Here is a 24170-nt window from a genome sequence, read left to right as displayed (position 1 = left end):
TTTAAGTTTCCTTTAAGTTACTGGAAAACTCAGGGTTCTGCTCATCTAAATATCCAGTACTCTGTTTCTTGTCTGATAAAAAATATAAAAATTATTAGGAGAGGTCAGCATTTCTGACATGGTCCTCTCACAAGCTTTGCTCTTCACCCAGCTGCAGTATGTCTGTGATATCGTCACTGTATGAAACCCACAAATAACAAAATAAGGATTACCGAGGCTGTGACAGGATGAAATGCAAGCAGGGTGTGGAGTAGGCTTCCTCTTAAAATTCTGCCTGTTTTCCCATATAAACGCACATTTCTTTCAAAATTCAGACCATGCTCAGGCTGCTTTGTATTTCCCTAACTATGATGTTTTAGTTAAAAGCATTTGGATTAAAGAAGCGTGCTAGTAATAATTACACTACTTGAGAAACACAATTTAAATTGATAATCTAAATGAATTGGAAGTGACACATGCTGGCCGATGGCCGACATTTCTGCAGCCTGGTCTCAGACCTCTTGCTCTCATGTTCCGTGATGTATGCCTCCCTCCCCAGCCCATGTCTTTACCTCACTGACATAGATTCCTGTGTCTTCCTCGTCATCGGTTCTGTAGCAGACAGTCAGTCCCAGCTTCTCCTGGCTGCTAATGCGGCACAGCTCCACCTCCTACAAGGAAGCACACAGGCTCATGCAATGGCTTTTGCCACAGGTGGGAAAAATTACCTGACACAAAGAAGCACTGATTCCACTCTGTCCAGCCATGGAGAACGGACAGTATAGTAAATCTCACATCTGTACATCAAGATGCATCTGGCAAATGGCATAAGCTTGTTGTAACTGCTCAGTCTCAAGATAATTATTTAGTGTGCAACTTTAAGAGAGTAAAATAGTCCGTGAATTAAGAAGAAAATTCCAATATATGATAGGTTTAAGTTATATAGAAACTATTTTGGAAGACTTGCCTGAGAAATATAGATATGAATTGATTTTGCAGTTTTTTAGCCTTTGGATAATAGGAGCTGACTTACAGTATATCAGACAGTCATTTTAGTCCTATCACACCAACTATTGACTGATAGGATATGGGACAGGCTGGCTACATATCAATCAATCCATCACACTAGCTCCACTCCCTTCCTACAGTGCTCTAAACCATAAAGCAAAACACAGCCTTTCACTAATAGTATAATTCATTCCCTGGCCAGATTAGTGGCATACTTTCCTTGCACAAGTTGTTAGGTAACAGAGGGATGCTTCAAGGAATCTCCTGAAGAGCTGAACAACCATGGCATCCTCCTCAACTGTGAGATGATGCAGAAAACATATTTTTCATGCCAGAAGTCCCAGCAGTGGCATCTTATGAAAAGTGCAAGTTTTAGGGCAGATGGCACAGTGATAACTACTACATCCATCCATCTGAGTTAAGCATCTTTAGAGTTTCATAGGGGAACCATTTATAAAAATGCAGAACTACGCTTGGTTTCAACACTGTGAAGCAAATAATTGGAATAAAGCACGATGAAGCCAGTAGCAGAGAGTATTAGCTTGGATGCAAAAAGAAAACTTCAGTTGATAAGGGCATTTTAAAAGAAGTCTGCAAGTGACACTTACAACCATGCAAAAAAGGATTCTTTCGTCTGCTCTCTTTCATTTATTTATATATTTTTTGCAGGGTTTTAAGTACCACTTACAGACTTTTCAGACTTGATACACAGCAGTCTCACGTTCAGCAAGCGTCAGGGCAACCTCCCATGCACAAGCCTTGCCAGGACAAACATGGGACCTCTGTGTCCGTTCTCTACAGTTCTGCAGCAGCAAACAGAGCCCAGCACTGGGCTGTGGGGAGAGAAGCTGCATCCCTTACTGCCTGAAATAGCTATGCACCCCAAGCACATATTTATCCCTCTGGCTGGTGGAGAAGAGCAGAAAGACCTACCACTTAGGTATTGACTTTGGTGCCAGTGACAGCGACTTGGCTATGTCACAGATCCAGTCCACTCCTCAAATCCACAGTTTGATTCTCAGTCTGCGATATAGTTTGCCCCTCCCCCACCCCAGAGATGTCACAGAGATCAAGATACAGACAGGCGTACAGCTTGGAGTCCAGTGGAGGTGTGAGGACCAGGTATCGGCATACCACAACTTAATGAAAACCTCTGGTTCACACACAAGGGTTAGCCAGCGAACCCTGTGCAGTTTGCTTTTCATTAAGTGTGCTGCTGGGACTTGATCCCCTACTCTATCACCAATGCCCACATCTACATAGGTTCATTACCTGCATAAACTTTATAAATTTCTCCCTGAACTTTGAACATCCGATGCTTTAATAAAATGCTTTGAAAGCATAGAAAATACTATGAAACCTGTAGCATTCTTAAGTTTTTCTGAGGTATGATAATCACTTTAAATAGCTAATTGTGAGGTAAGAAGTGAAATTAGTTGTGACAACATGTGTTATACATCGAGTTTGAAAGAAAAAAGAAGGGACAGTGTTTTATTACAGAAGAGAATTACAGTGACCTGATTTTGGCATTGGGAGTGAAAATATGTATACTGAAGGGAGGCCTGTTCAAAACCCATAATAATTGATGTCTCCAGAGGGAAAGAACACTTGACTAGAACTGTAATATTAGGGAGGAATTACAGTAACAAAATGGCTTCAATTATGGCAACAAGGTATACTTTTAAGGAATAAAGAAGCTTGCGGTCCCTTGGAGGCCTATAAGGAAGCCTAAATACACCATAAAGGGCTGAGACTGGGACCTTTAAATCAAGGCAAATGAGGAGTTGTGCACAAGCTGAAATCCATTGACTTTCATTGTCCTGCCAGCACCAGCTCCCATCTCCCTGCACTGAGGCTGGACAGGGACCCCAAGGACTGCTCTGAACATAATTTCTTTGGTCAGGAATAACCTCGATGTTCCTGTGGATGATTTGTCTCAAAATGTTTGTTACTACAAAGCTGCATGATGTTTCAGGCTGCAAATGAGCTGAAACCTTTCAGCATGTGCTGGCTCAACAAGCAGAATAATTTAACCATTTATGGCACTGAAGTGAAGAAAACGAGGGCAACTCTAGAGCATCCATCCTGGGAATCCAAGAGGTTTGCTAAAACCCTCTCTGGGAACTGCCTGCTGACAAACACCAGTGACAAACATCCCTTGACTGGGATACAGCATGCCTGGCTGTGCACAGTGTTTGCATTGCCATAGCTTTCATTTCTTTTTCCTGTAACAGAGCTCAGAGCTGAGATCTGTTCTCTGTAGTCTTGGGATTACACCTTTCCTAGGTGATTGTGTGAGATGTACTTTGATGATAGTCTTTGTGGCTGTGTGTGGCCTTAGAAGCTGTAGATAGTCACTGTAGTACTCAGTATCAAAAGGTAATTGCCCTGCAAACATATAATGTTCTTCAGTCTAGATTCAAGTACAGACTCAAGTAATATGTCATTCTGACTGGGGATGAAATTGGATGAGGTCTCTTCCTTTGCATGGAAATCACTCCAAATAACAATCCTTTTCCTACCACACAACTGCAGTACTAATCTCAAAGCATCTTCTTTTTTAAAGCAAACAAAACACATCCTAGTCAAACAAATCAGGGCTAACAACATATCTGGAATATTTAAAAACACTTTGTATAAAATACTAATTCATCTCTCAGACCTACAGTCCATAAGCTCAACCTTTAGCTGGTGGCTAACGTGAACATCTGAAACAAACAGAAGAGCAGCTGCTGAGGTAACAGAGAACCAAGACCATGATGGTCAGAAGCATTTGACACTGCATTTCATGACAGATGCTTTTTAACGTGTGTTGGTTTTGTTGTTGTTGCTGTTTTCCCTACTGTTCTTAAACAAAAGAAACAATAAGTTTGGCAGCAGTAACGAATTTTTAAGGATATGTTCTCCTTCCTCTAAATCCCTTCAGATACACACACATTCACACACACGCACAAGCTGATAGCTGCTTGCTCCTACTTCCAGTTTGGGGTTTTGAGTGAGCACATGTAGGGACTGAACTGTCGTCAAAATTCAGCATTTTAGAAATCTGTGAGAAACAATATTTGGGGATTCGTGAAGTGTGCTGACAGACAGATGGTGGAAGGAGAGGGACTGAGCAGAGCGCTCAGGAGATGACAGCCTCCCCCTCTTTTGGGCACTCTGGGGGCAGCCGCCTCTCAACATGAACGGCATTCTGCTGCCAAGTGACAGAAATCAATGCCAAATTGCTAAATCTTTGACTTGCTGCTTCTATTCTCTGTGTGGGCAGAACAATAATCCAGCACACTTCCATGGTGAAGACAATACTTTAGAGGGTTATGCCATAAATTATTTTCTTAAAAGACAGAGATTAAAATTAGAATAAGAACTATCCTACCCTGAAAGACTGGGATGCAAATGTATGAGGTAGCCCGCTTCTTCAGTAATAGAAAAGACTGCAAAGAGGTGGAGGTCATGCTGTTGAAGGACTGAAAACTGGTTATACTGGTCATTCTCTAAAGTGATGGAGTGGTGGCTATAGCCTCTGGCTCCCAGTTAAAGGCCATCATTTGCTTTGGTGACAGAAAACCAGTTTACAGGCTGTCAGCCTCAGGAGACGTAAGACCAAGCAAGGAGCTGTCACCTCTTTAGGGTGGGAAGACTAGGTTAATACTGTCATTTCTCTCAGGTGGCAGAGAAGTGGGTTATAAGTGTAATCAACTGGGCTGTTGGCTTCCTACAATTGCTGAAAAAAGGTTAAGGAACATTAAAAGAGAGCTTGTAAATGTTTGCATTAGTTTGCAGTTACAGTAGGTCCTTCTATTAAAAGCTTGATTACAGTCAGTAAAGCTGATAGTCTGTTAGAAAACAGACCACGAACCCTTTCGTGACTTTTCTTGAATAGTCTTGTGGGGACAGAAAGAGCTCTGAACTCTTCACATTATGCTGCCATACACAGGAAAACAGATTACAGCCGAAGCTGGTAAAGTTTCCTCTTGCTGCACCCAGAAGATGTTGACAAGAGTAATCCACTTGATGACCTTATGTTAGAATAACAGTGTAGATGGAAAGCTTACTTTGTCCCACTTTTCCTAGCTCTTCACTCTGCCAGTGGCATCCACTAGGCCATAAGCATCTTAGAATCATTCCCCCACTTTCTGTCAGGATTAGTTATTCCTCTTTAAACCCATTTACAGTGTGGCTGAGTACTGCTCCTGGATCATCACTGCCTGTCAGCCTCTCTCATCTTCATTCACCCCATTCCATTCCATCCCAGCACTCTTTCCAGAAACACAATCCTCTGTCTCCACCCTCAAAGTCCTTCTCATCTTACTCTTTCTCAAAGTGATCTCTCACCTGTATTTGTACAGACAGCAGCTTCACTCACTCTCTTCCCCCTTTTCCTCCCAAGCATTTCCATTCTCACATAGCCCCAGCATCACCTTTTTTTTTTTACCATCACCTTATAAACCATCCTGTTATCATGTTCTTCAAAAATCTGCAAAGTAATTACTGCCTGGTAAGCCAGAAGTCCCACATACTAAAGTGACTGCTTCACCATGTATGAATATATAGAGAGCTTGGCACTACCAAAATCATGAGGACGTCTCAGTGGTCCTTATGGATTCCCTCCAATTCAGGGTATTCTATAATTCTATGAAATAACCTTTTATTAGTGCCACGTTGTTCTCTCTCCTCTCTCTAATCCTCCAATCCTTTGTGTTGTCTTACACTCCTGTGTGCTGTGAAGAAATCTTTGTACAGGTGGGAAGTCAATCAAACAAGAAATTAGAGCTCAATATAAATTAATTGCAATCAATAGCAAGCTATTCTTTTTTCCATGGTGGGAGTTTCTCAAAGCCTGTATAAGTACTTTGGAAGCAAGGAAGTGGTTTTGAAGCTGAGAATCTGGTGTGTCCCTCACCAACAACTACAGGATAATGAATAAATTCTGGAAATTTCTGACACTTTTTGTGCTAACATTATTTTTGTTGAATTTCACCTACTGCATTCACAGAATGAGTAAAGATATTGATCATTTCCATACAGCTATAGCTCTAGTGCAGCTGAGTGCAGTTTAAGGAGAATAACACTGTCCCAGCTCTAAAGGGCTTAGGTCCAGTTGCTGGACCTTATAATATTGTCGTGTCATTTTTTGTCCATCTTTCATTTCCATCCACTTATGACTTATCTGAAACAGCTTCAGTCTAGTTTACTGTATTTACTGTAGACCATTTTAAGTAACAAGACCTAATTATTTAACATCACTCTATAGTGTTACAAATGTAAACCATACATTTAGCTGCCTCGTAACAAAACGCGGCGTTCTAGGAATGGAAGTCTCCTGAGATTACACTGAAAAAAAAATCAGCTCCTCCATATAATCCTTATAATTTCTTTCTATAGAGAGGCTCACTGATCCATTTCCAAAATGGAAACCTTCTAAAAAGAAAATTAAAAGGTTAGCATTGCAAATGACGGGTAGAATTTGTTAACAGAAGTAACTGGTTGCAAGAAATGCGTATTTTCTGAAATATCACTGGGTGAATTTATGTTACTGGGTGCATGTTTGACCTTCTTCCCTGGAAGATGATGTACGCTGAGGAAGGGAATTTTCTCCATTTTCTTAAATTCACCATCATTTTGAAAACCATTGAATGAAATTTTTCCTCATGAAACAATTTTTTTTCAAGGGTTTCCAGAATTTTTTTGTCTCTAAGTCTTAAATTCTCACAATATTAGAATTTCCTGATACAAATTAAAAAAAAAAACCTAATGTATGGAACAGAGCATTCAACTTGAATAAAATTCAACAACTTAAATACAAATCTTAGAGACAAATTTGGGATCTATTCTGTGATCAGCTGTAACTGTTTCGGTGTTTAGGTTGTACATGCTGGTATGTAAGTAACTGCTTTGGTCACTTCATGTAACTTTTTGTGACTTGTTTTCCTCATCTATGAAAAGCAGACAACAATGCAAACAGCACAAGAGTAGTGTGACACAAAGGAATGAATGATTACAGAGTGCTTGAAAAGCACTGTGAAAAAATATTATAAACACTCCATGTCCTTTCATTATTCCCTAGCTGCCCTTATAGCAGTGGTTGTACACCACTAAAAGGACCAAGAGGCTATCACAGCTGTATTAGCTATTGTCTTCCATTCACCTGTACAGTATATCAGAGTAGTGTGTCCCAAGAACTCTGCAAACACCATTAGAGGGGGGAACAGGGAATCAAAATATAACAGGTTTTTTTCCTAAATGAAATATGTGTGTTATCATTTGAGTTAATATTTAAGTCCTCATTACAATGAGGAAATTACCTCACTGGTGAGACAGTCAAAAACCAAATTAATTTTAATCAGCATTCATTTTAGCGTAATGGAAATGTTATTTTAAAACCTGTGATTCGCATTTCAGGGTTTGCTTTTTTGAGACATGCTAAGATGAAGGATCCTAAACAAATTCTGCTTATGATACAGTTGAATATTTAATCTCTTAGCATTAACCAGCAACAACCTTGTCTCATTGAATTGCATTATCTTTTGCTGAAAAGACTGCCAGCTTTTAATGCCGGTTATATATTTATTACAGTCTAACCTGTAAAAGCAAAATACTGTGCTCTCTCTCATTAGAACAACTCTCTTGAATGGAAAAAAAAGATGGAAAGGAAGTTTTGGTATTTACAAGAACAAAATCTCCAGGTTTTAAATTAGGAGTCAACACTGTATGTATTGCTTTTAGAAAAGGAAGTCAATACAGCCTATGGGAGGATTCCTACTTCACCAAAATAAAGAGAAAAGGCTGCCGGTCTGGAAAAAAATCTTTGTGTGGTGAAACGTACAACAGAATTGAGATATATTTTTATCTTCATCCTAAAATGTATGAAAAAGCTGTGTCCTGGCTCAAATTACAGAGTGCTTGTGAAGTGGTATTTTAGTACCAGGCTAGTTATTCTATGTCGTACCCTTGATTGCACTTTCACAAGAAATCAAGACTTACTGAATGCAATCAATATGCCCAACACCTGATAACCCATGGTGAAGGAATATAGTGTTTGTCATAAGTTTAAAATAAAACAAAAATAATAGAGCAAAAAAAGAAAATACTTATTTTTATCTCTGTTTTTCCTCTTCACCTGTAGTAATAGCTGAGAAGTTGTTTTAATGTTCATTTTGCTAATGGCATAAATACCAGAAAGATTAACTGACTGAATAAAACAGAAAAAGCCAAGAACACAGAGCTTACAGAATAGCTCAAAGAAGAATTAACTGAGGAAGTACATTAAGTTCTGAATTATTCTAAAAAAGCTGTTTATGCTTAAAACAAACAGTGTTCTTCTGAAGCCTCAGACAGAAGTGCACAGGGACTAGAGACACCTCGGAATTAAAACTCATTCTTCAGTATCTTTCTGTGTCAATGTCTTCATGGGTAAGATCAACTTGTAGTCTCTATGCGTAGTTGAACTGAAGCTACTTTTCACACTTGCAGTCAGGGTTACTATAAGAAGGTTGTTCTAGCAAAGTCACATCAATTTTATCAGCTTCTTACTAGTCATTTCTGTAAACAAGGGAAACAAAGCAAATCTTGCTCTCAGCCTCATAATTTTGTTTGGTGTCTCATCTTTGCAAGTTCTCCTCTCCTTGAAGGGAATGACATGAGCATCCACTTTCTAGTCAGGCAGCACTCAGAATGGTAAAGCATCTTGGCAGTGTATCCCTGACCATATTCACTTTCTTGGTCTGCATTTGGCTTGTCCAGTCTTGCAAATCACCAGTCATTTAGGTTGCTACCTTCTATGATATTTAATCTTCATAATGCTTCACACCTGTCGTCACTGGCAAGTAATCCTGCTCATGAAATAAAAATAAATAATACAAACAGAACCAGAGCCATCCCCTCACAGGAACAGGCTGGCAGTTCAATCTAATGAAGTCCTAGGAGGGTGAAGAGCTAACAGTGAAGATTCTGGAAAGAAAAATCTATCTCTAATTCAGAAGTGATGAGAATGTAACACGTATTACATGTTACATAAAAGCATATGTTACGAGTGAGTGTGGGTATAAAAAAGAGGAATCAAGTCTGGGTTTGTGTAAAAAAAAAGCATGAGCAGTTGAATAAATGATGTTCTTTAGACTTTCTTTTATAACACCATTAATTTCACCTCTGAATTTTTTCCGTGCAGCAGGATATGTGACTGTCATGTACAAACAGTCAGGGTGGATGCAATGGGTAAGGCTGCACACTTAAAGAGAAGCTTGGTATTGGAATTATTTTACTAATAATATGGAAGTATTACATTACATTTATACAAATCATACTTCCCACTCTCTGAGTTATGTAGGGCCTTTGTTTAGCACCACTGTCTTTAACTATGACCAGAAATAATTTGATGAAATTCACAAAAAAGACGTGCAACTCCTAGCATCAGTAGGAACCATCACAGCAATCTATTTTAAATATGATTTATTTTATTTTCCCTGCGGATTACTAATCTCTGTTCAAAGGGAGAGAGTCTGTGCTGCTTCCAATGTTCCTTTAACAAAGTAATTTCATTTTAAGTTAGTTATTTTATATTCAAGTTTGGGGGGGCGTTAAATATTTGTTTACTTGTGTGTGCGCCTGTGTGAGGGGAGGGACGGAGTGGGTATAAGCTTATGTACGTGTGTGTACACAGATAAATACAATACAGTGTATATATATGCTTTGTGTATGTGTACCTATGCACTACAGAGGAGTCTCCTCTATCAATCATCAACGCATTCATTTAAGATCTTGCAGCTCTTAAAAACAGCGACGTATTTCTTAAGCCCAGTGAGAAATCAGAAGTATCTGATGATTCCACAATACACATTAGCAGAGCAGTGACATTAACAGCCATCTCTGGACTCTCTTTTTTAATGATAAATCTTATGGAAGCCTAATTATTTATTAACAATGGGAATAAGAGACATAGAGAAAGGAAACAAGAATTTTCAGTTTGCTGGAAAAGCTCAGCTAGATCAGTAAAACAAAAACCCCCTAACTTCACTTCCATCATACCTGTGTGTACAGCATAGGCTGCATGAGGAAACAGCTCACAGGAGAGATTATATAAAGGAAGTGGCTATGACTGCAGCTTTCATAAATGTATCAGTAAAAAAAAGATCAAGCAATGCCTGGGACTGCCAGACTGAAGGAAGCCATACAGCAGGCAAAAAAAGGCGTCACAGCCCTGAGAACTACCACACGTCCACCAAGAGCTACACTCCCTTGTCAGAAGGATTTTCCAGGAAATAATACGTTAATGTCTATGAAATGTCTAATTGCAGGATATGTAGCAGAAATATTCAGCGTGAAGCTGTGTGTAATTAGACTGCCCTCTGCTTCACAGGTCATTGCAGGTCCTATTGCATTTCTTCCACAAAGAAACTTATATCTAAATGTTTGTAGTGGATTTCATTTACAAACACCAGCCACTTCCACTTCAGAAAGAATGTTTTCATCAAAAAAAAAACAAAGCCCTTAACTCCTCAGGTACCTTCACCACAGCAGGTAATCAGCATCACAGGATTTTAGCAGATTATATTTCATCTTTAGAACCCATTTTGTAAATGAAAATGGAGATTTGGTAGAGTTCAAGATTTCTCTTCTAAAGCTGCTGACATTCTTGACTTGTGAAAATAACCTTCTCTAACACTCCCAGCGTGTTCTGTTATGCAGATTTTACATAGACAGTCACATCCACAATGTACTTGGGGGCTATTTGGATGGAAATAGAAAAGCTGTGGAGCAAGACAGAGCCAGCCTAGATGTAAACAAGCTGGAACTGCTGGCAGCTGTGCTGTTACAAATAAAATTGCATTCCCTACTGTCTTCTCACTTATCAATTTTGACAGAAGACTGTCCTGACTTCTCATAAACAGCATCGAAAAGGACAAATCACATTGGGTGTCAGATTTGCCAGAATGGATTTGGTTGGTAGCTTACCACAAAGAAACAGAGGGTTATCTCCATTCCACATGGTGGGGAAAAACAATGCTCTGTCCAAGGGGTGGGGGTTCTACCTTATAGGATAAGGTCTCATTTAATCCTCATTTTTTAAAGTCTGGTTTAGATTTGAGAATCTCTGATACAAGATTTATTTACATCAAAGCAGAAAGAAAAAGTATCAGCAAGCATTCCTCAAATGCATAATCCAAAAGCAAATACAACATAGAATGAGAAATATTTAAAAATTAAATCACTTTCTTGCTGATCCCTGCTTTATAGCTACACTTAGAGCCACATGCTGCTTTGTATCCAGACAAAGAATGCTATGGGACAGCAGGATGCTGTAGACAATACCAGTGTTAAAAAAAAGGAAAGAAAAAAAAATAGTAGTAGCAGAGAAAAAGACCACAGAATAAGCACAATGACATATAGGCATCTGTTAATAAAATATTATCTTGCAATTGTGGGAACAGAATTTGGCCCTGTAGCTGACAAATCCTTTGCTGGTGAAGCTGGGCATGGGAATTCAGTTTCTCCCTGCAGCTCTGGAGGGTAAATTTTTGGTGCATACTGCACTCCTATCTAGCAAATCGAACAATGGAGAAACTTAAGGCATGGCAAGCCTGCCAGGGTGTATTCCGCATTTCTGATGTGTGATGATCGGTAGCAATTTGATGTCCGTGAGTGGGAGGGGAAGGCACCCAAGTGTCAGCTGAGACTCCCAGCAGGTGAGGACAGGGGGCGGATAGCAGCCACAAGAGCAGATGGGGGAATGGGCTGGGCTGGATGAAGGATGGAGCTGGACCAAGAATGTGAGAAACCTCTGATCACTGTGCCACCAACAAATTTAGTACTGCCGTGGGAGGAAGGCTCTAAGCATATGGGGATGAGATAAACGCAACTTTTAGTTCAGTGGGCCTCCCAGTCTTGGTATGGCCTTTCTGACTTGTTTCTAAAGGATATTTTAAGCCTTGAGCTTAAAGACACATGGTGGACTTTACAGTGACTGTATCTCATAAGGAAGTCGTAGAGAAAAAAAAACAAACACCACCACCAAACCCTTTACAGATTACAGACTTCCTGGCTGTAAAAGGCTCAACAGCTGTCAGTATGTCCTCCAGTAAGTCACAAACATCCACTTGAGCTTCAGTTTTCCCCCTCAGCTAGCATGCATAATACTGACTCTTCAGATCCTTGTCAAAAGATAAAGCCAAAAATCAACTCTTATGGGAAGCATTAAACATGAAGTATACTAAGCAATAACAACAACAGCAACAAAAACCCACATTTTTTTCCTTCTGTCTGAATGCCCACACTTACTGGAAGGTCTTCAGCATATTTTGTTATTTCAAACAACGCATGATCTTAATTCTCTCCCTAATTCTTCTTCTTCCCTATGCATTCTCTTTGTTTCTGTTCTTTCCTTATAGTGTGGTACGAATGCAAACTTATTAGAAATACTTAATGATATATACAAATATAACATGGGAAAATATATATGTAAGTTTTCACCTGCTTGAGACCCAACACCCCTTCTGGTATATTCTGCCCTTGAGAAAACCATGAATCCGTGCTTCCTGAGCGAAGAGATCTACGATGAACTGCCTACATAGAGCACTTCTCAGCAGTCAGCTTTGGTCCTCACTTTCAGTCTTTCACTCAACAAATGTGTGAAGTTGCAAGGATATGAGAAGAGTTTAAAGTATAATTAACTAGCTGATGATATGCAGCTAAGAGTTTCCTTTTCACTCATCTTAGATTCTACATTCTCACTTTCCTCTCATTGAACAAAGTAAGTGGGAATAACACGGACAAGATTGAAACTGAATCTTATGGTAAAATGAGATAAGCAGACTGGAGTAGTAGCTATTTCATAGTGCAGTGTGTGCGAACATACTAAAATGTCACGCTGGCTTGCAGCCTCCCTATTCCAAAGAAAACATTTGCTTTTGGAGAATTCTGACACAAGTAAAAGAAAGAGATTTATTATTATACGTATCTGAAGTAAAAAAAATATTATTTTTCATTGTTGCTCCTATCCTGACTCCCCTTGTTGAAACTTTTTGGCTTTCAATATTGAAAAATAAGAGATATCACTAAGAAATGACCTGTCTCAGCCATTTAAACTGAAAAAAAAAAAAAAAGAAAAAAAAAAGAAAAAAAACAACCAAACAAAAAAACCCACAAACAAATTAAGAGATTAAAATTTTATTCATCCACTTTTAGTGTTTTGGTGCTTTCCAGATTTTGCTCTCTGATCTACTTTCCAGTGTAAATGACTTTGACATGAAGTATTAGAAGAGACCTTCTGCTGGTTATTAGGTAGGAATACAGCACTCCACATCTGGCTAGAAATCCATTAACTAATTATGTGGATGGACTACATCTCTGACGAGGGGAGGATGCTGGGAGAACTATATTCAGTTAGGCTTTTGAAAAAGCAGTTCTCCTTAAGAAGGAGATCATTACAGAATCATAGAATGGTTTTGGGTTGGAAGGGACCTTTAAGATCACCTAGTTCCAACCACCCTGCTATAGGCAGGGACACCTCCCCCTAGACCAGGTTGCTCAAAGCCCCATCCAGCCTGGCCTTGAATGCTTCCAGGGAGGGGGCATCCACAACCTCACTGGGCAGAATAGGTTCTCTCTGCAATTTCTGGACTTGCTTCATATAGGGATATTTGAAAGCAACTCAGAAAATTCAGAGCTGCTATTTCCCGAGGGGAATGAGCACAAGACATCAGTGCTAAAATCTTTGCAATGATTTCTCTTACATTTGCTTGCCATTCATTGTCATGAAGATTTAAGTCTGGAAGGGAATCAATATGTAGAGCAAAAGCTCTGTGTAGCTGGAAAACAGTCTCTGCACTTTAGAAGGTCAGATATATCCTTCTCTGTCCAAGAATATCCTCTTTGACACAAGGATGCATCTTCTCAAGAGAAGACACCAACATCTGGAATTTTCCTGACTCTACTGGTATAAAAACATTCAAGGGGTAGAGGAAAACCTTTTGAAAGTTAGGATTATGATAAGATCAGGAACTTCCAGTCTCCAATAGGTAGTTCTCCCCCTTCCAAAAAAGCAGATATGATATACTCCCTGATTAACAGATAAAAGATTTTTAAACCTTATTCCCAACTCTCTTAAGTTTATTAGAGTCACTTAATAGCTCAGAGCTCTTTCTAAATTTCAGCTGGAGCCTTTTTTCTAGTCAACAAACCTTAGTTACACGAAGTCCAGAGACCTATGGGTTGTCCTAGCAGCAGTTCAAATCAGCTCAGGATCGCTTGGTAAAATTAGCGTCAGCTTTTTACAATAATTTTCACGTTTTCAGGTAGAGTCATACTTTATTTTTGTTGTATTTCAAGATGTGACTGCCCAGCACTTGGCTCTGTAAACATCATTATTACCGCTGCCTGCTTGTTTTGGGCCTGAAACGTGTCAGAAGATTTATCTGTCTCATCAGCACTTTCTAAACACCCAGGCAGCCAATCGAAATGGGGAGGCATAACAGATGTGCCAACATCTGCTGCTGCAAACATTTATCTGGACAGCAGAACACATAGCTGTGGATTCGAACTCCTAACTAGTTACAACTCCACACATTTGGGCAGCCCTGATCTACAACTGTATGAAGGCTATTTTGGAATACTAATTAAAAACAAGTTGAAAATGTTATTTCTCAATTTAAGACAGTCATGAGAAATACACATTTCTGTAATTCAGTTTATAACTTTCCAACGCAATAAATGCTAAATACTAAAAAAAGATAAATTTAATGTTGAACTTATAAAATTAGAAATTCTTAGACAGCACTAAGATAAAATTCCAACTATATACGTATTAAAATATGGATAGTTAAAATATGCAAATTTTAATCACATACATGTGCCTATAAATCAAGCACACGAAGTGATATGTGCCGACTTTTCATTTTCTTTTTCCTGGCATCAAAATTAGGTCTATGGGCACCATATCCATGCTGAGTTTCAGCTGTTCAGACTTCTGTTGCCCATAGAAATGTCCTCCATCCCTAAACACATACTTGCATAGACTGACCAAATCACAAGATGAAATACAAAGCAAACCCATCATCTGCTTTTTTTGATGCACAATACAGTCTCACCTGTATTTCTAACTCACCAGTCCATGCCCTCCAGGAATGACTACCATATTCTCTTTGAAGAGCTGCCTCATTAAATAAAAAAGCAAACTTCCAGAGAAAAGACCTCTTCTGTTTTTTTTGATTTCTCCTCTGAAGGCCCAGCGTGCATAATACTGAAACCTTGTTTAAAGTCTATTTTCTTGTAAAAGGTTCCCATCTCGCTAGAGGGATTTGGTCCTTGCTTCCTGTGCTCATGAATTTCCTAAGATACTAAGATTAAAAAATGTGACATTATACGGAATATACAAAAGAAACTATTTTCTTCCGTCCTTTGTCTAGATAGCCAGATTCCATGACTCCAAAGCATACTGAACACACTTGCAAGCAGGAGGCATATGAAAAACAGCATTAATAAAAGCCTTAGAAACACTTTCACTGTACAATAGATATGGAGGTATGTGGTATAACGCTATAAAAACTGTCTAAACAAAGCACTTATCCAAAACATAAGATTTATAATTCACAGATTTCCATAAATATGAAAATAATGCCAGCACCTTCCTCTTCCTTCAGTCAGTGAAAAACACATGCCATATGTTGCAATGTTGCCCAACAATAAAGTGCTGCTGAACTAAGCTCACTTTTCTTCATTTTCTAGGGAAAACATAAGCTCTGACAGCAAGGAAGAATTTTTATTAGCTTTCAGGTAAAGTAAGGACTTAACGCTGTGTTTGTTTTATGAAATCATGAAACAAAATGAATATCACTGACTTGATATATTTTCCTCCTGTTTTAAAACACAATAAATGGTAATAACTTTGATAAATTTGCCCATGTCAGTTTTGTGTCTTTTCCTCCCCATTCTCTCATGATGCTCTATAGCTGGGGACACAATTCAAGCCACTAAACTGGGATGTTCATTACTTAATGGGAGGCAAGATGACAGTAACTTCATCTGCTTTGAATGTCAGATTTCTGTGATGAGATACAGTAACATACTGAAAATTAACAAACAGCTATGGCAAAAATTACCCCAATGTTCTCTTCCATCTAAATGATCCAATGACTAAGAGCAGAAGGAAGGAGAGTGATTTTATGGCAAAAACAAAAACAAAAAACCATCATTATAAATAAAGGCTGCTGTATTTTAACTGCCAGTTCTGCCACTGACTGACTTGGCAGTAAAACTGACTCAGACCATCCTTAGTTCACCTGCTTGTGAATTCCTGTGGCAATGCAGGATATAGCAGTACTGAAGTACCCCAAAGGAGTGGTGTTAAGTTTAATTAATTTATACTTGAAAATTGACCACAAAACTAAAAGTAAAGAAGCGCTCCCTTTTTTTTTACTGATATTTTGCTCATTTACAGCATACAATTGGTCACAGTTAGGGAGAAATTACATATTTATTATTGTTTATGAGTAGATTATGGTAACTTAAATCCCCAGGGGTCTTGAAAATAAATATATCAGTGAAATCTGTGATCTTGTGCTGTAGTATGCCAAGTGCATGCTAAAAGGGTCTTATTTTATTTATTACACAGTGCTATTCAAAGATTTACAGGAAAAAAAAGTACCAATGTCACCTCTCCACTTTAAACGTCACCTTTCCAATGTAATAGTCCACAGTGACAGTCAGATGAACCACACACTGGGTATTAATAGCTCAGAATTACTTCTGAGTTAAAATGAAAAAATCTTGAGGAATGCTTTTAAAAGCCCTGACTACTGCAATTTTTTCACAGGCCCAGCTGAAACAACTCTAATAGTCTATTTACTAGTCAAAGAGACTTCCTTGCAGGCTTCCCAATTAATGAATTAAAAAGATAGCCTGTAGTTTTGTCTGTATTTCTGTGATTCTCTGGATCACAAGCACATGCATATGTGTTCACCTCCTTCACAATGCTCCTTAACAGGTGTTAATTAACATGAAAAATTACTTTGAAACGCCTGAACAGCAATCATATAATGTCTTTACACTGTGGAACACCCACTATTCAGCAGTAACTTTAAGGCAATTATGAAATGCTAGACAGAAAATAGATGTAGGACAGTAACTTGCAGTTTATCTAAGACCACTCTGACTTGTCAGATCAGTCTTTCCCACCACCATTGCAATAGCAGCAGGCATGTGGTGAGCAGTGCCCGTTTTTCCATTTAAAATCTACACCATATTTACCAGCAAGCCTTATCACATTTTCCCTATTACACCAGTCAGATCTGACCTCAGTGGAAAGGCACAGCCTTGTACACGACTTTGGCTCTTCAACATTGCAACATCTCTATTAGGATTCTGCCTGTATAACATCGTATTTCTTGAAGCCTTCTACTTTCAATTATATCTGCTGTTTGCTGAATTTGAAATCTGCCTTTTATTCACTGAAGGCTCTTTCTGATTCCTCCCAAGTTTTAAGAGGCTCAGGAAAAAAAAGGAATCTAATCCCAGCAGGAAATAGAAAAAAGCTCAATCTGATAGCAAGTCACAAAGGTATTAGAGTGGTTCTGCTCATTCACTTCACTGCCATCCTACCTGCACATGGCTGGAACTTGCCTCATGTGATCCCTGCTGAAGCAGGATTTCACCTTCTCTTTCTTTTTCTCACCCCTTTCTATTATTAAAGAAACATGACTTAATAGATGTAAAGAAAAATGCCATGCTACACATAAGGGATTTCTGGAAAGCTCTTATCTCAGGAATGTTTTCCATTTTGCTGGTTACGCTTCCATCTTTTGGGTTAGCTTCTACGTACAGAAATACTCATCAGGTAACAAAACAAAAGAGCCTGACTAGCTATCAGAAGGGCTGGCAGTGTGTGCACAGACGCTACTTCCATAAAATACTGTTTATTCAGGTGCTAGCAATTGAAGCAGGAGCTCCAATTGCATCGCCACAAGTGCCCGTAATGTTCGCAAAGGGGTGTTGGCAGGCTATCACAGCTCTGAAGGGAGCTGTTACACACTATCAACTCAGTAATCCTCATGTTAAGAAGGCCCTAAATATATATTTACAAGATAGACAGATCCCTTTGGTTTATTGGTTAAACAATCCCTGTGCTGGAAAGACCTTAAATACAAACTCGCAAGTCAGACAGGTCTCTCTCATCCTTCTACAGCAGCGACAGGCCTTCCAGAAAGGCTCCTGCATCCATATTTCACAGCAGGGCCCTACCTAGAGAGCCAGGGGCCTCCACCCACAAGTATTTCTGCATTCACATGACTTATCTGGATCAACAACCTCACTCAGATTACTAATCTGAACAAAATTACTCCTTTTGTTCTGAAGAGAAAGGATTCTGATACAACCAACCACTTCCAAAATATCATGCCGCAGAAATGGAACATTCGCATTTGCACCTGACAGAGCAATCTTCCCTCATACAGAAGCAACACTCAGGAGTGTTACTTGGAACAGCAAGCCAAAGCTTTACCTCTCCACTGCATCAGTTATGGTAAAATAAATGAAGACACAGGATAAAATTCTCCCCGCTATGGGAGTTTTAAGGGGTTTGGTGAGAAGAGTTCTACACAGAACCTTTTTTGAGGCCAGTTCCTTTAATTTTCTTGCTGCTCTCTCTTCCTTGTTTAGTTATTTGTGAAAACCTTATTTAGTTATTTGTGAAAACAGACATTGGCATGTGATCCAGAAATGCTCAGGTCAATAGGAAACCTTAGCAATTTCATTGCATTTGGATCAGGCCAGTGATATACTTAAAGGGCTAATCCACATTTACAGTTAGCAGATTTATAAGTGCAAATACTTATCAACACGTTTAAATGAACGGCTGTGCAGAACCATAAATTAGCACTTATATTCAATGTGCATACACACACATATTTCCTTATCCTGACTAAAAATCTGTCCCTTGCAACTACCAAGTAGAAAATGAACCTAAGACTACTCAGTTTTGCAATGACATTAACCTATGGGTTGTTCTTCTTACGAGGATACACTGCTGAAGAAATCAAGAATCTTTCATATGAATTTTCTTATTTTCAGAAGTTCTGTTTTTCAGAGCGTAGAAGGGATCAAAATGGCAGGTGTTCTCACATGGCTTTTTCTCAATATAATATTACTATGCTCTCCCATGGCTGCCATTTCTGGCGGGACCTCTGACTCTTTTATTATTTATTCATAAAAAGCTTCTTAAAAGCTTGCAAAGAAAAATTTTACTTGTGTGTCTTGCATGCTGGTCTGTTCCTTTAGTGACATGCACTAACTTCTGGAGCAAAACTCATCAATTCTTCCTAACAAAATAGAGAAGCTCAAATGTTTCTAACATGTGAAGTGAAAAGCATCAAGAGCATCCCCATAATTTCATATAGGGTCAACTCAACCTTTGGCAAATTCTTCCAGGTAATACAATTACTATTGCCTCAACCTGTCAGCATGTGCATTTGCATACATTAAAACAGGAGCCACTGGACACAGACAGGCTGACATAATGGTTGCCATTCTGCATTTTTCATTCTGAAAATGCTAATCCTGGCATCCAGCTAGAAAAAAAAAAAAAAAGAATCTTTTCTTACCTCAGATGCACAAGATTTTAGGAGCTGTAATTTCCATGATATCATCTCTTATGGAAAAAAACAGTGACTTCCCACTTTCACTTCAGTACTGGGTACTTCAGTATATAGATGTTATTAAGGTTTCTGCCCTAGGATAAGGAACTGTTGACTAAACCATACTATCTGCTTGTGCCTGCTTGTAACATTTTATTTTCTGCTGTCCCTCTTTTTGAGAAGCAATCATCTCAGACTGAATATGTAGGACCAGACACTAGCGATGTGCTCTTTTGTCCAGCTTTGTCTTTACAACATTCTTTTTTTTTTGGTCCAATTTATTTTACTGTTCCACTATGTAACTGATTTCGTTCCCTTAACTTCTGTATTACTACAAATGTTCCTGACCAATTATATGATGCTTCTCTCTCTTTGATAGCAGGTTCAAAAGTGTTATTAGCAAAGCGACCTGGGTCTTTTCAGCCTTCAGAAAAGAGGACTCAGAGGGGATCTGATTAATGTTTATAAATACCTAAGCTGTGGGAGGCAAAGGGACGAGGCCAGACTCTTTTCAGTGGTGCGTGGCAATAGGACAAGGGGAAAGGCCCCTTGCCACACGCAAATGTGTGTAAGAACTTCTTCACAGTGAGGGTGATGGAGCACTGGAACAGGCTGCCCAGAGAGGTTGTGGAGTCACCTTCTCTGGAGACGTTCAAGACCCACCTGGACACCTACCTGTGCAAACTGCTGTAGGGAGCCTGCTTTGCAGGGGGCTCGGACTCGATGATCTCTAGAGGTCCCTTCCAGCCCCTACAATTCTGTAATTCTGTGATTCTTATTTACTTCTCTCTAGAACCAGTATCTTCTGCTATTCTTACAAGGGCAAATCTTTAGCACAAATTTTAGAGCTATATTTAACACAGAATTACTGGAGGCTATGATGGTTTTAGTCCTTTTACCTCATTGGTAGTAGACAGTGTGATGCATACTCTAGTATCACATGAGGTAAATCCAGCAGCACAATTCATAGCCAGAGAGGAGCTGGGTTCATCCTTGAAAATATTTGGCCCTCTTTCAGTCATCTTGACTGCAAGTCCAACTGAGCATTTACAAATTGGTCAGTTCCTACTTTATCTTAAAAGTCCTCATGGGTATCTGGGTATGCCAGAAACACAAATCTTTTGATCTCTCTGTCAACACAGACTGTTGTTGGCTCTGACCTGTCTCAATATAAATCAACAATTCAAATTCATTTTAGGACAAGCTTTGCAGGAGACACATAAGGACACTTGAGCTGGCTCTCAGCAATCCTCCAGCTTTGTCATCTTTCCAGCTGTTTGTTTAAAGTATGGTGCTGAATGGAGCCTAATGAGCCTCCCGGGGAGTTCACCCTTCCAAGACAATTGGCTTGCACTTGAGTTTATTGAGCTGTGGCAAACTGAGCTCAAACCATTATTATTATTTTTTCTAGTGTACAAATGGAATCTTGCAAGTGTCTAATCCTACAACATCTACTGGCAAGTGCAAGTCCATATCCCCAGTGCTGGCTATCCGATGTGATCCTCGTTTTCTTTTTATGGTGATAACTCAGGTAAACTCCAGCACTTATCTGTATGCCAGCTGCAAGTTGATCAAAGCTTTGCAGGACATTGCCTTTCTTGGAAAACATTCTTGTTTACAGCATCTCAGTTGATAGTCATCTCAGTTCTTCACTTCCTGATTTGTCTGCATACTTTGTATTTGTCATCTCAAAACAGAGGGACTTTTCACCTGAAAACCATTTCTAGGAAAATTTCTAGGAAATTATCAGTCATTAGTACTCTTTCTGCTTATTACCTTGTTTCAAAACCTTTCTGAAATCTCCACGTTTGACTCCAAAATTAATTTTTAAATTCTTTGGTTTGACATGGAGAACTGTGAGCTGCTTACCTGTATCCTTTTACTGCAATGGCAATGCTAACCAGGTAGTTCATTTTGCTTTATGTGATTAGCTGAGGTTCACACCAGAAAGGTCTTACAAAGAAGGAAAGTTAATGCCCTGCTGCTTTTCCCCTGGATCCATCACAGCAACTAGTAAATCCATTTTGACTCAGTCCTTCATGAGACCTATTTTTGGAAAGAGATGTATATCTCTGGGCTATCTAGTTACACCAAGGAAGCTTAATAACTTCTTACAAGGATATTAAATGACAGGTAATACAACCAATGTGTGACCTAAATCATAATATTACCATAGAGGTTTAAATTTTAGGAAAGTTTTTCACATTTGGAGCTCTAGTAAAAGGTTCCAAGATACATCTCCTTCAAACCTTTCCAATTTAGAATGGATTCTTCTCCTGAAAGGAGAACAGACAGTTCATTTCCTATTTGAATTTCACATGAAACACAATTTCAATCACTCAGTGCGTTTGCCTTGGGCCACTGAATCACAGCTGACAGCAAATTAATGACTATGATGGTATGATTAGCAGTGATTACAGGCAACTGAGAAGCTGCTCAAGCATTTGCCACTATCATAATACTTGTGCCAACTATTATTAGGGATTAATAATGGCCATAAAGAGGTCTTGATTACACTAGGTAGACCCTATGCAGATTTGAAATCTATTACTATTTTAATATGTAGCTGATATTCTAGTGAAATAATATTTTCATATAAAATCTATCTTTTTAGAATTTATTCCTTCTAGATGTTTTCATTACTAGTTTATTTAAATATTACTAGAAAAATAGCTTTTACTGTGTTCAAGGAAGAAGCACTGTAAACAAATACTCTTGTCACAGAAACTTAATATTGTATTACACCTGAGGAGCTGAAGCAGAACGTAAGCTCTGAGATTCTTGTGCTGTGAGATATCACACCAAAACTCAACTGGGAAGAAATAATGATTTCACTAATCCCTAGCAATGATTTTTTGAGAAGTTCAAATAAAAGTTTGCTTGTTCTGACTGAGATTCACTAAGCAGATGTTATTTGATTTTTCTACTTCCTGGGGAAGAACTTGGATTCCCCAAGCTCCTAGAAGAAAAGAACAGGACGAACACGCAATAGAGCATTCTAGCTGCTAAAGATGAGATAAAAGTGAAGACACGGCATATTTGCCGAAGCTTTTGCCATTCATTTCATTTCTAAATGTCAAATAGTTTATGTGAAACCTTTAAAAACATTTATTAAGGTACTGCAAACAGAAAGATAGGGTGTTTTAAGTCTTGTATTACAGGTATTTAATTATTTATAATCACTCTTGTTTAAAATACAGCAACATGAACTTATCCAAAGACTCAGCACTGTTTAATAATAAAAAGAACCATCTGCTTCTTATGCCTGCTTCTACAAATATTTTCTTCCTGAAATGTAGCAGAAAACACAAAAATCCAATGACTGGCAGACAAGAATACTATTCAGGTATTGAAATGAAAATCTAATGAAGAGCAACAACAACAATCATGTTATCATGTGGGGAAGCTACACAAAATGATTTTCCAGCAATTCAGAAAGACGTCCACCCTTGCCACTAGAGAATACGATGCATTAAAAGCAAAGAGAGATTTGTGGTACACAGCACAATTTCTTGTAATTGCAATACTTATAATGTCAAATTCAAAGAGCAAATAACAGAAATTATATTCGTTTTCAAAGTTGTAACCTGATCTTTCAAATGCTCAAGCACACGCCCAAGTATCTGCAAGACTGATCCCTAAGGCATTAGTAAAAAGGCCAATTAATTCTTAAAATTAGAGAGAAAAAAAAAAACCCAAGTAAGCTTCCAGCTACCATTTTTAATTTTGAATTTTTTTCCTTCAAAGTGCTAAAATTGCAAAAAGAATGCAGTTGAGTTACAGTCTTGACAGCACCAAGAGGGAATATGCTTAATAAGCATTCCAATCTTGTTTGGTGACACCCAGTGCAGAATTCCACTTCCGCATTTCACAAGCGTAAGCTAACTACTTGTGAAATTACACAGGTACAAAGAAGAACACTTTCCAGTATTAATGTTTTTTAAAAAATATTTTCATTCTTTTTTCTTCCCTCACCCCCCAGAGGAGCCTGCTATCACCTGTGCAAATACCATATCTGTAATAGCAGAGAGGCTGCAGTGCACCATTGATCTTACCTCATACTCAAAGTCCTCTGCTCTATCTGCATCAGCAGGCAGGCTGGAAAGATACTCATTACCTTCATAAAATTCATGCTCCACTGGCTGAAGAGAATGGCAGCTATGCAGAACAAAGCAATACAAAAAAACAGTAGAAAATTCATTCTGTAAATTAAAAATGATTTTTAAAAAATCACACAAAACCTCTGCTCTGTATTTTTCTTATCTCTGGAATATTACTCTCAGTTGCCTGACAGCTTGGATGAAATAGCACCTGGAAGTAGCAAGGGCAGTTTTCTTTTCAAAAGCTCAGATTCTAGACTAGTTCATTTTGCTGCGTTCATCTTTTGCTAGATTTGCAAAGGGTGATTTCTTAACAGGGTCTTTTTGGGGCCAAACTACTTAATTATGAACATTTGGAATTCCTTTTGCTCATAAATGTACCTAACTACACATTCATATGCTGCATCATGATCAGTGCCAACTTATCAATTATCTCGTTATAAAAACATGAACATCTTTAATC

General features: G+C 38.7%; 1 protein-coding gene across 1 annotated transcript in view; it reads right to left on the bottom strand.

Moving 5' to 3' along the window:
- PDZRN4 (PDZ domain containing ring finger 4) overlaps nucleotides 1-24170 on the bottom strand; it is a 246561-nt gene that overhangs the window by 17967 nt on the left and 204424 nt on the right. Inside the window, exons 5-6 of the mRNA XM_021384956.1 lie at nucleotides 23663-23765; nucleotides 552-650 (exon numbers count right to left, since the gene is read on the bottom strand). Of these exons, the coding sequence (XP_021240631.1) occupies nucleotides 552-650; nucleotides 23663-23765 (202 nt within the window). The remainder of the gene's footprint in view (nucleotides 1-551; nucleotides 651-23662; nucleotides 23766-24170) is intronic.

Source organism: Numida meleagris, chromosome 1 (assembly GCF_002078875.1).
Source record: "Numida meleagris isolate 19003 breed g44 Domestic line chromosome 1, NumMel1.0, whole genome shotgun sequence".
NCBI classification, from domain to species: Eukaryota; Metazoa; Chordata; class Aves; order Galliformes; family Numididae; genus Numida; species Numida meleagris.
This window is presented reverse-complemented; position numbering and strand designations above follow the sequence as displayed.